Here is a 13,254-nt window from a genome sequence, read left to right as displayed (position 1 = left end):
AAAAGACCACCTTGACAGATTCTACTATCCATAGCAATCTGCTTATTGGATTTAATTCAATCACAGAGGGTGACTTTGGGGGGAAACAAGCCAGCGTAGTTTGGGTACTTTGCTGCCCACTGGACTATATTCCTTAGGCATTTAGTAACTCATTTTCTCTAATTTAGAATGTCAGTTCCTGGGGCTACTTCGGTCAATGGGGAAATAGCAAGGGGTTGGTGCTGCCTGGGCACTGGCTGTGTTTAGCTCTGGGCAAGTTTCAGGCAAGTCAGGGATAAGGCATTTGGATGCCCTAGGCAAAGTTGAAAAGTTATGCCTTTTGTGCATTACTGTCCATCTGAGGCTTTGAGCAGTCTACTGGAAAACACACATGACATAACACTACATAAATATCTATTGGCCATAGAGAACAGAATTTTCTGTCATTAAAATATGTGCATTTATTTAAAAATCACATTAAAAATGTCCTTCATTGTGCTATTCTCCCCCCCCCCCTTCACTCCTATCCTCCACGATACTGAATCATGCCTTACCTGCCTACTCCTCCTGCCTCTAATTTCAGGGATGCTGATGTAAGTCAAGAGGCTTTATCCAAATCTGAGCAGGCTTTTTTATGTTTCAGTTCAATAGTAGCATCAACAAAATTATACTACTATGTGCTATCTAATTTCAGAAGCCTCTTTCTTGTTTCTGTCATAACTGGGGCCCGATGATTTAGAGACTAACCTGACTTTAGGAATAGTTGAATATTATTGGACATCACATGTTGCTTGAGAACTCTCTAGTAAGCTTATATAGTATGGGATAGGGAAGCTATCAGTGCGTTTTTTCTATCTTCATATGAGGCAATGAACTCCGTAAGGGCAAAGACTGTGTCTTATATAAACTATAGCTCTTCCAATATCTAATAATAATACATGCTTAATACTTAATAAATAACTTAGTAAATGTTTGTTGGATGCATATATGAATAAATGAATTTTATAGGTTCTGAGTTTTAATGAAAACTAAGAATTCTAAGAGGTAAAAGTGAGAAAGAAGTACATTTTGGCTGGAAGGGAATCTGTAGGAAAGTATGGAGATACGAAATGGGATATCATGTGTGAAGGCCAATTTGGCTATGTTAAGAATATTAAGGGAAATACTGATTAATAAGTCTTGAAAGGTAGAATGGAGCCAGGTTGTAAAGGGCTTTAAATGCCAAAAAGAGGACTTTGTCCTTAATCCTAGAAGAAATGGGGAACCAGTAGAGTTGGTTAAGGAGACAGCTAGGTGGATAAGTGTCTAGAGCACTGGGCTGGAGTCAGGAAGACGTGAATTCAAATCAAAGAACTGGGCAACTCAATCTCTGTTTGCCTTAATCTGTTGAAGAAGGAAATGTTGAACCACTTTGATATTTTTGCCAAGAAAACCCCATGGACAATACTGTTGTGCTATGGTTCACAGGTTATGAAGAGTCAAATCTAAATGAAGGATGCAACAACAGCAAAGAGTTTGTTAAATGGGGAAATGACATAGATCTGTACCTCAGAAACATGACCTTGGTAATCATATGGAGAATGGACTGGAAAAGAAAAAGACTGGAGTCAGGAAGAACAAGTAGGAGGCTATTATAATAGAGCAGATCAGAGAGGATGAGGGACTGGACTAGCATCAATGAGAAAATACTGGCATATTGCAGCAGCAAGCAGTTTAAATTAAAGTTTATCATTTCTCAGTGCAATCTAAACCACCAAGATCTTCTTATTCAGTCCTGGATCCTTTGGTAAAAAAAAAATACAAGTTGGATATGGAGAGAGATGTTCATTTTTCTTTAGCCCCATAGAATCTTAGGGCTATCATTTGACAAAGGCCCACAAGAGTCTAGTAATTTGTTAAAGATCACACAGTTTATTATTGGCAGAACCGAGTTTAGAACTCTTATATTCTGACTCCCAGTACATTATTCTTTCCACTAATGCCCATTGTCTCCTTCAATCATCCAATGATGAAAATAAAAGGCACCAGTTCCCACTTAAAGTCTTTCAGAGATGGAGGGGGCTGTAGGTATCTACAGCTTTAATTTAAACATATCTCAATTTATTGCCATAGAATCTTGAATCGTAGGCTTACTGATCTAGATGGGACCTCAGAGGCTAGCTCTCCAACTCCCTTATTTTACAGATGAGAAAAATGAAGCCTAGAGAAATTAAGTAATTGTTCAAGGTCTTGGAGACAGTGTCAAGGATAGGGCCTTTGAACCCAGGTCCTATGACTCTAGAGTCAGTCCTCTTTCAGGTGTAGTATGTGGCCTTTTATCGTCTGTCTCTTTCTCTGTGTGTCTGTGTGTCTGTCTCTCTCTCTCAGCAGAGAACTGCTTTCTGTTTGCTTAATTTGAAGACTGGATGTCCCTCTCTAGCTGAGACTGGATGGGCCAAACTCTCTTGGACCAGCACAGGAATTCTGACCTGCTATTTACAATCTGAACCCAGTTATCCCTCCTTAGGCAACCTCCCAAAGCTAAACTTAATATGGAACCTGTCATCTTAGTCTATGGAAGCTGATCTTTAAAAATCCACCAACCTCACCTCTCAAGCAGCAAGGATTATAGGCATTTACAGGGATTTTAGGCCTGGCTAAAATCAAGTCTTTTAACATTTTTTAATAACACTACCTCCCATCCCTTTAGTAGTCTAGCAAATAATAATTATTCTAAGAATAAATTTTAAATACATCAATTATGAATAGGATTGCAAAGGAAATCAATTATATTAAAATGTGGTTAACAAAAAAAATTTTTAATTCAAGTTTTCAGACCCCAAATTAAGAACCCTTGGTCTAAATAGATTAATGTAAGAGGCCTAAGTGAGTTTGAATCTTAGGTCCATAATCTTAGATCATAAAACATTTTGTTGAATAGAATCATTCAGCTGTAATCTCAGAATACTTCAAATATAAACCTTACCTGTACTCCTAAACCCTTTCCTTGCTCTCATGACCATATGCTTTTCCTTCTTATCCTCCCAAATACAAGGTAAGTAATCAAAAAATTAACTTACCAATTATTTGTGGTTTCTTTTTTCTCATCGATTCCCGAATTATGTCTGCTCCATGGATTTTATCTCTGTGTCTCTTAGACTTGGCTTCATAAAACCATTGGCCACTCATATTCTTCAGCTGTTGGTCATCCTTAATTTTGTCAGGCAAATGTCTGGAAAAAGAGGGGGGAACAAGGTTTCACTTGGTCAAGGATGCACACTGGATAAATGACTTCATTGTGCTACTGTTTAAATAAAAATATAAATACCCCACCCAGACATACAGGATCCAATCTCTCAGATGGTCCCACAAACTGTCCAGACGTCTCATAAATAAATGTTTGCCCCTGTTTGACCAAAAGTTAAGGAAAACAGAGCCAAGATTTTTAAAAATTCAAAGTTCTCATCATCCACGATCCCTGAAATTCCAGAAACAGAGATTCTTTTCTCTGGCTTAAAACTTCATGTCCCCTCTAAAAACAAAAATCCCTGGGGGAAGAGTGACATATTAAGACCAGATGAGGCATTTTTACATTCTGGTGTGAATGAGTATCTCAAGACTGCTGTCTGAGATCAGCTTTTGAGAGAAAAGAAATACTGGATTCAGTGCCTAGCACTAGAAGGGGAAAACAGGGTTACAGGAAGCTGAAAGTACTGAAGATAAGTTTGTGATTTTGCCTGGGGCTAGCACTCAACTCCTTTCCCTCACTCTTCTACCTCCCTTCTTGCTGGATATTAAGTTTTAAGCAAAGCCTTATTTTTACTCAAAACTCAGAAGGAGCTCTGGGACAAACCTCTCTCAATGAGTCCATCCAGAAGTCAAAGAATGCCATTACATTAAGTTTGTAAATGGAACCATAAGCTTCTCTAATAACCACTGTTGCCTGTTCCTAATTCCCTTCCCCATGGAAAACACAAACATCTAACTCATCTCTACTCAAGTCTCTTAACCCTAAGCCTTGTCACCCACGTGTCCAATAGCTCATGCCAACCCTTCCCACACTCTTCCCTTCTTTATTTCCATTAATTAAAATAATTATAGTAGAGAGAATTGGATGTTGTGAATAGAAGGTCAGCCTTGGAGCCAAGAAGACTTGGGGTTCAAGTTCTACTCTGCTAATGTAGTAATAGCTGGGTGACCATAAGCAAGTCACTTTCTAAGATAATCAATTTCAGATGAGTTACTTGTCTTTGTTAATAAAGAAAATTTCTAGTCATTCTTTCAATCGCTAACCATTTATGGAGCCCCTACTAGGTTCCAGGCACTGTGCAAAGCCAATGCAAAGAAAGGCAAAAGGCAGTCCCAGTTATCAGAGAACAGAATAAACAATACAAACAAGATATAAACATGATAAATTGGAGATAATCACCAGAAGGAAAACGCTAACATTAAAGAGGGTCAGGAAATTCTTCTTGTAGAAGATGGCATTTTACCTGGAAAGTCAGGGAAGCCAGGAAATTGGGATGGAAAAAAAAGAGAGAATATTCTAGGAATGGGGCCAATGAAAATGCATGGAATCTGGAGATGGAATTTCTTGTTTGAAGAACCTCAAAGGAGGTCACTGTAACTGGATGGTAGAGTAATTAGGGAGAGTAAAATATAAGAAGACTGGAAAAGGTAGGAGAGGGCCAGGTAATGAAGGTCTTTGAATATCAAATGGAGGATTTTTCTATTTGATACTGGAGGTCAGAGGGAACCATTAAAGTTTACTGAAGATGGTGGCAATGTGGTCAGACTTGTGCAATAGAAATATTAATTTTACAGTTGAATTGAAGGTAGATTATAATGGGAAAACACTGAAAGTATGCTACATAGACGAAATCATAGTCCTGGACAAATAACAACTGGTGTGTGTGTGTTGTGGCAAGCTTCTTTAAGGTTTACAAAGCACTTTATACACTTTACCTTACTCTATTCTTGCAATACCATTTTGTTTTACAAATCCAGAAACAGAGACTCAGACAGGTTAAATACTTTCCCATCATAGTAAGCATCAGAGGGAAGATTTGAACTCAGATTATCCTCAGTCTCTTCCCCTAAATAGTTTTTCTACTCCTTCACATAAACTGAAACCTGGTTTTCCCACAGGACCTAGTGGCCACTTTTAAAGAAGGATTGTTCCCATTTCCTGTCTCTCCATCCCTAGGGTCTAGAGGGGAAGTCAGTGTATAGGGGAAGTTAGTGTATCCCAACTCCCTGCTGCCACTTCTTCCTAAAGCATATATGTCTAATCATGTTACCCCCTGCACAAGAAGTTTTAGATGTTTTCTATTGCTTCTAGGGTAAAATATAAATCCTCAGCCTGGCATCTAAAGACCTTTGCAGACTGGTTGCTACTTCCTTTTTCAGGATTATTAGACATTGCAGTTAGCTTCATATGATGTACCCTCTAGTCAAACTGCTTCCTGAACACAATATTCCTTTCTCCTTTGCTTCAGCTGTTTCTCCATTCCTGAAATGTACTCCTATCTCATTGTTTGCTGCTTTTAAAATATACCTAGCTTCCTTCAAGGTTCCAAACATTTATCATCATCTACAGGAAGCCTGGAAGTCTTTTTGGATCTTCTATTGGTGTTGCTAGTGATCTCTTGCACTTTCTTAAATTATTATGCATATGCTTATCGTATTCCACTCTGAATTCCCTTTAGAGTGCAAGGCTCCTTGAAGGTAGACACTTTTTTTCCTGTTAATGTCCATGGAGTTTAGCTCAGTGCCTTGCACAAAGTCATCCCTTAGTAAGTCCTTGTCAAATTGGACTAGATTCTAGATCCTTTGTTTTACTTTCATAGTCACTGGTGAACCTCCCCTTTCTTTGAAGTTTCTAACTGTATCACTGTGTCCAAATATCTGTTGCTGTCCCTACTCACCTCCTGGACACTCTCCCCATAGTCTCCATAACCAAACAAGAAGAGCTAGCTTTGGATAGAAGTCAGCCTTCAAATAGTTCCAGGCAGACTGGATTCAAGCTGAAACTAAAAACTGGAAAGCCCTATATTTACATTAAAAAAATTAAAGAAGCCAAGTAAAGGATAGGAGAAAGGGGACTAACTTCCCTCAGAGGTGAAGAAAGATCTAGATCAGCGGTTCTCAACCTGTGGGTTGTGACCCCGGTGGGGGTTGAACAACCAAAACACAGGGGTCGCCTAAAGCCATCAGAAAATACATATTTCCAATGGCTTTAGCTGCTAAGAAATCCAGCTACTTTACAGCAAGATCTTGGAAAGAACGGGGACCCTGCTGCCCACACATTGTACTAATATTAGTTACCTATCAGCAGCCCTCCCCCTATGAGGGGCAATGGATTTACCCTGTTGCCTGGAGACCGGACTCAAACAGAGACCCAGACAGAGCACCCGGGAGCTGGCTCCAGAGGGGTTAAGAATGAGTCCTGGAGCAGAGAACTCCTGGAGTGGATAACGAGCCTAGTAATCCCAGCAAAGTGAAGCCTCAGCTTGAGCTGGAGGAAGACGACAGGAAGAAGAAGGCAGCGTCTGCAGACCCCCTCCCCAGGCAGGACTTACTTCCCACCCCAGCAATTAGGCTGCCTCCTGCTGGATTAATATTTCTCAAAATATAATTAAATATTGTTTTTGTGATTAATCACTGTTTAAATTATGTTTGATTTGTAGCAATGAGAATATGTAATGCATATCAGGTATTTATATTCCGAATCATAACTGTAGCAAAATTACAGTTTCGAAGTAGCCACCAAAATAATTTTTTGGTTTGGGGTCACCACAACATGAGGAACTATATTGCGGGGTCATGTCATTAGAAAGGTTGAGAACCACTGATCAAGATAATTTAGTGAACTTTTAAGCTTGATATGAATTAACATGTTAGCAAAGCAGCCTAAAAAAAACTAAGGCTATCTTTATTCATCTATCCATCTATATGTATCTATGTATCTATCTATCTGTCTGTCTGTCCATTCATCTATCCATCCATCCATCCATCCATCTATCTGTCTACCTATAGCAATCCACATCTATTTCTATCATTTCATATCTCTCTATCAAATATCTATCCACTCATCTGTCTATTCATATTTATTGATCCATCTCCAATATTTATCCTTCTATCCTTTTGATTTTTATGCTTTATTTTGAGAGTAGATTTCCCTATCTCACCTATGATGGAAGCACAGCCCCATCTCAATACTGATCAGCAAGAAAACTTTAAACTGTTCCATTTTTCTGACCGCGGTCAGTTTACTCCTCCAGAGGCAGGGCCCTCTGCTCCCAGGAGCACAGCATATTGGTACCAACTTTAGTGAGGACCTTTGATTGCCTTTAGCCCTACTGCAGCTCAGAACTCGCAGGCTCAGGAGGCATTTGGGTGGCTCAGTGCATAGAGTGCCAGACCTGGAGTCAGGAGGTCCTGGGTTCAAATTTGACTTCAGACACTTCCCAGTTGTGTGATCCTGGATAAGTCACTTCACCCCCATTGCCTAGCCCTTACCGCTCTTGTGTCTTAGAACCAAGGTTAAAAAAAAAAACCCAAACAGAATTACTTCAGCATTGTAGCATCGGGCATCAACTGCCTGACACCCATTTTACTCCATTTTACTGACTCTTTCCTAAAAGGGATTTTTGAAGAGACCCTTGTCCAAATCTTGGTCAGCTTCAATCCTGAATTGCTGTCAAACACAAGGTAAATATGTAGTGATTATAAGGATAAACGTATATGGACCATGAGAATGAAACTCACAAAACCCGTGACTGCCGGAATTCAGTTCCTCAGAATTCTTAGTCATTATACACAAGAAAAAGATTTTGGGTTTCTTGTTTGTTTATGTTAAAGTAGAAGGAAAGAGGCAAAATGTTGTTAAAGAGGAACATGACTTATTCTCCTAAATGGCTGCCAATCCTAAATTTAATAAAAACAATCTTTTCTCCTCCCCCTTTCTCCACTACTTTGGAAGAAACAATTCATCTGGAAGACCTTTAATGTCTCTTCCAATTCCAGGATTCACTGGAAGATTTCATATATACCTTTGAACTACAAAATTCACAAGGATAAAGATTCTTAGAAATTATAGATCTAAAGCTGGGAGGGCCATTAGAGGATATCAAGGTCAATCCTTCATTTTACTGTTGAGGAAACTGAGGCTAAGAGGTTAAGTGACCTGCCCAGGGTCACAGTTAATCAACTGTCTGATGTAAGATGTGAATTCAGATTTCCTGACTCCAAGCCCAGAACTCTTGCTGTCCCTTAATAGAAAAGTAATTAACCCTAAGGCTTTTTACAACATATACTCATCTGTTTCTTCCTTCTAAGACTACCTACTGAACTTCCAAATAGTATTAAATAAGAATAATAACATTTGCAGTGGTTTTTTTTTCTTTAAACACTTATTTTCCATTTTAGACATATACTGTGTATTGGTGCCAAGGCAAGGAAGGTAAGGGCTAGGCAATAGAGGTTAAGTGATTTGTCCAGGATCACAAAGTTAGAAAGTATCTGAGGCCAAATTTGAACCCAGAACCTCCCATCTCCAGGCCTGACTCTTAATCCACTGAGCTATCCAGCTACTCCAATTTTCATAATGTTTTGAAGTTTGCAAAGTGCTTTACAGATATCATATCAATTGGTCTTCTCAAAATCCTGGGAAATCGGTGCTATTATTATTATTCCCATTTATAGTTGAAAAAACTGAGGAATACAGATTGAATGACTTACCCAGGGTCAGATAGCTAGTAAATGTCTAAGGCAGGATTCAAAGTCAGGTCCTTGTGACTCTAAGACCAGTTCCTCTAACTAATACATAGCTGCCTCATAGTATTGCAATTAACTTTCCTCTAGTTGTTTGTTCTAAAAAAATATTATTACAGTTTATTTTTACAGTTCTTTAAGCTTTATAGCAAGTAGATGGCACAACAGATAAAATACTAGGCCTGGGGTCAAGAAGAACTTAATCAAATTCACTCTGTGACCCTGGGTAAGTCACATGACCCTGTTTACCTCAGTTTCCTCATCTGTAAAATGAGCTAGAGAAGGAAATGGTAAACCACTCTAGTATTTCTGCCAAGAAAACTCCAAATGGAGTCACAAAGAGTCAGACACAACCAAAATGATGAACAACATCAACAAAACTTTAAGCATCTTCCTTCACAACATTCCCACAAGGTGAGGAATTACAACCATTCACATTTCTTCAGCACAAAAAGGAATCATGATGTCCTGGTAAGATCATGGGATCTACAGTCAAAAAAGGCATGTGAGTAATTCATTGACAATTACCATCTACATTTTATATCAACTAATTACACTACCATCACTCAATTTTACAGAGGAGGGAAACCGAGGCTCACGCATTTTAGTGACTTGTTCAGGGGACACAGTTTTTAAGCTTCCAAGGTGAGACTTGAAACACTGAAATATTTTCCTTTGAAACTGTTTTATCTTTTCAGTTAAAAGGCTCCCTTTTAAAAGGCTCAGACTTGGGGCAACTAGGTTCAGTGGATAGAGAGCCAAGCTTAGAGATAGAAGGTCCTGAAATTTGACCTCAGATCCTTCCTATGTGGGTGATTCGGGGTAAGTCATTTAACTATCTGCCTAGCCCTTTCCACTCTTCTGTCTTGGAATTAATATGTAGCATGGATACTAAGATGGAAGGAAAGGTTTTAAAAAAATAAAAGCCCAGGCTGTGTTTTTTTATTTCTTTTGTTGGTCACTGGCACCAGCTAGAGAGTCAACATGATGCTGTGAATAAGGAGCCAGACTCGGAGTCTGGAAGATGTGGGTTCAAATACTACCTCTGACACATCTGAGTTGTGTAACCATGGGCCAGTTTCCCGGTACCCTCAGGTAACTTTCCTAGATGACAAATGACCAGAGTTGCCAGTCTGTCCAGATGGAGAGAGTCTCTATGTGGAAAGCTCTTGGCAAGAAAGTAATCACAGGTCCAGACTCAAAATAAATGGCAATTAGAAAGACACCTGAGGATACAATGAACTCTCAAATACTTGCGTTACTGAATCAAAGACAAAAAATTAGCACTTTGCTAGAAGACAGTGGCCCCTGACATGCCTTCATTTGAAGCACAAAGATGGAAGAAGAAGGAATGGGGAAAATTGGACTTTAAGGGAGTTGCAATGGTTGAATCCCAGAATTGAGACCTGGAAGGCACATGAGAAGTCACTTAGACTAACCTGCTTATTTCAGCTATCATAAAGGCACCCCTAGAATCCCAGAGAGTACAAACATTCCTATGAAAAATTAAAATAGTTAAATCCTCCAGGTTTAGCTCCAATATGCTCCTCTAGAACAACCACCCTCCTCTCCATACATCTTTGAGTTCACTAGACAAGGACCATATATTTAGTGGTGTGCCTAGAGCCTAGTTAACAACATCTAGAAAATGTGATCTAAGAAAATGAAACAAGATCTGAATATTTCTTATTCTTTTTACTCAGGAATCTAATCTATAGAAAACAATTGGAAAAAGAAAATAAGAATAATAACAAATAAATAAAAATCAAAATAAAATATGGAGCAATAACAATTAGGGAACTAACCAGAGAGATTAATTAATCTGTGCTCCTCATTAAAAAGAAAAAAAATTGCAGAAAAAATTCAAGCAGAGCTTAATTATTTGAAAGATTTTCATTGATATCTATTTCAATCCATTTGTAGTGATCTGAATTTTAACCAATAAATAATATCAGGCCATTTTCACAAGAATAACACTGTTATGTATATGTGGTCTATTAATAAAAGATAGGTCCATCACATTTGCCTCTTAGGAGAAAAGGCACTCTGTAAGTCTTGACCCTCTCTTTTATAGGGATCCTTTTTCTGATTGGTCCAAGAGTTCATCCATTGGACCCCACCCCCAACCCAGCAGTCCTGATTGGTGGATATTTTAAAAAGGGAGGTAGACATAGAGCAGCAGTACTAGTGAGTGGTGGAAGGCTACTCTTCAGGTGGCTACAGTTTCACCCAGCTAGGGAAACATGGTGAACAGGCTCCTCTTTTACATGCCTGAGGGAGGTTATGTCTGTTTATAGATAGAGGGGCCTTTATCCAACAAAAGACAAAAGGTCACAGCCCAGTTGGATGCTTTGGGGACTGGGAGTAAATTACTTTAGCTAGGGAGCAGGCTGATTTTGAGAGATTAAGGGATTTGGGGGAAATGAATGGTTTCCCATAGAAATACCAGTAATAAAAAATACAATTCAACATGATTTTTCCTCCCTATGGGAAGTCAGAGTTAAAAGGGACCTTAGAAAACATCTAGTCTAGCCCTCCATTTTACAAATGAGGAAACTGAGACCTCGTAGGGTAAAGTCACTTTTTTGAGGTGACAAAGTTGGACCAGGGCTCATGATCCCAGTCCAAGGTTTTACTACTCTTTTCATACCACGCCATGAGGTCTAGGAAAACTAAACAAGACCTGTATATTAATTATATCTTATTCTTTTTATTCAGGAATCCAACCTATAGAAAACAATTGGAAAAAAGAAAATAAATAAAAATAATAACTCATAATAAAGAAAAGAAAAGAAAAAATTGGGGGAAAAAAGAACTCAGGCTTTGGAGTAAGAAAAAGTCTGAGTATAATTCCTGAACACACTTCCTTAGGAACAGATTAAGATCTAGAAGAGTTTTCAGATGAAAGATGTCAAACCCAGGGCCTATGAGCTACAACTACAATGCCCTTCAGTGCTACCTGGACCAGATTAAAACATAATTGGGAAATATTTGATAAAATAAATAAAAACAAAATAAAATATATACAAATCTCTTATATAGATATGATTATTATAATAACTTAATATGAAATATAATAAGTAAATATATATAATGTCCTAATAAAATAATAACTCTCCATGTGGAGAGTTCCTCAGAAGTAAGAAATCACAGGTCCAGGGTTTTTCTTTTTCTATTTGAGTTTGACACCACTGCTTTTGAGCATCTAGTTCACACTTTTGATTTTACATTTATTAGCTATATAAGGGGCTCACCCCTGTGGGCCCCAATTTCCTGATTTGTAAAATGGGTCTGGACCATCTAAGTGGTGTAGTGCTGTGCCTGAAGTTAGAAAGACTCATCTTCCTGAGTTCAAATCCAGCCTCAGACACTTATTAGCTGTGTGATTTAACCTTGTTTGCCTCAGTTCCTCATCTATAAAATGAGCTAGAGAAGGAAATGGCAAGCCACTCCGGGATTTTTGCCAAAAAATCCCAAATGGGAATAGTATGAAGAATTAGGCACAACTGAAACTCTTGAACAACCAGATACAAAAAATGGAGATTGCAAGAATTATATTAACACCACACAAATTTGCCACATTGAGAGCACTTCTGCAATCTTTTAAGCAGAATAAAATAGAAATATGACTTATTAATCAAGAAAGCTTCATATTTTTGGCAATTAGCCAATGAAACTGGAAAATGAGAAAAAAAACTCACATCTAACCAACTGTAGTCACAACTTAAAACTATCAGTCCATGTGAATTTTAGCCAGAAACCTGGACTTGAGAATATATTAGTAGCATTGACAAAAAAAACCTCACTAAAGTCTCTGAGGGACAAACCCCTTCTTTTAGAAAACCTTGACTTTGAGAAAGGCAGCTGAGGATAATCATGAGATGAGGTCTGTTGAAGGCATCTAAAGAACAATCAGCCTGCTAGATGTGGGGGGCTGGTGGTGTGGGGATGTGTGAATGTGTTTATGTTTATACAAGTACACATTTCCTTCTGAGGGTGTGAAGTTCAAAACAGGAAGACCAGGTACCAACCACATATGAGAGAGACTCATCTGTTTATAAGAACAGTCATAGTTATTAGAGTGTTAACTGCCTTGTTTGGTCTCTAGTCTTCCTTTGTCTAATAGCTAAGTTTAAGGAAAGAAAAACTTTGCTATTAATGCAGCAATTCAGAGCAAAGGTTGCCAGCTCTACCTATCTTCAGACTCTGCCCTGCCACCTCTAGCATCATTAAGTGCCTCCTGGAGGCTTATGAAAGCTTCAATCTCATTTATATGGCCAAGTACTAGCTAGTTAGGTTTAAGGAAGGTGAAATTAGTTCGCCTGGCTTTAATAAGGGCTCAAAGATTTTCCAATGGGAGTGATGGATGCTTTCTCATAGAGGAGCATAAAAAAAATCTGCAAAAAGAAACCAAAAAAGTAGTTAACATCTCCAAAGCAAGTAACAAAAAAAAATTGCTATTGGCTACACATTTTCCCTCCTGGAGGGGGGGGGGGTGGACATGGTAGTTTATTGCTCTTT

The 13,254-nt window shown here is 38.5% G+C and overlaps 1 protein-coding gene across 12 annotated transcripts in view; it reads right to left on the bottom strand.

Annotated features, from left to right (window-relative positions):
- SYTL2 (synaptotagmin like 2) overlaps positions 1–13,254 on the bottom strand; it is a 195,614-nt gene that overhangs the window by 80,384 nt on the left and 101,976 nt on the right. For all 12 annotated transcript variants that reach the window (XM_056794903.1, XM_056794901.1, XM_007490861.3 and 9 more), the window contains one exon: positions 3,039–3,190. In XM_056794903.1, coding sequence (XP_056650881.1) covers positions 3,039–3,190 — 152 coding nt within the window. The remainder of the gene's footprint in view (positions 1–3,038; positions 3,191–13,254) is intronic.

This window comes from Monodelphis domestica, chromosome 4 (genome assembly GCF_027887165.1).
Source record: "Monodelphis domestica isolate mMonDom1 chromosome 4, mMonDom1.pri, whole genome shotgun sequence".
In the NCBI taxonomy this organism is placed as follows: domain Eukaryota; kingdom Metazoa; phylum Chordata; class Mammalia; order Didelphimorphia; family Didelphidae; genus Monodelphis; species Monodelphis domestica.
The sequence above is the reverse complement of the archived record's forward strand: the minus strand, read 5'-3'. Positions and strand labels throughout refer to the sequence as shown.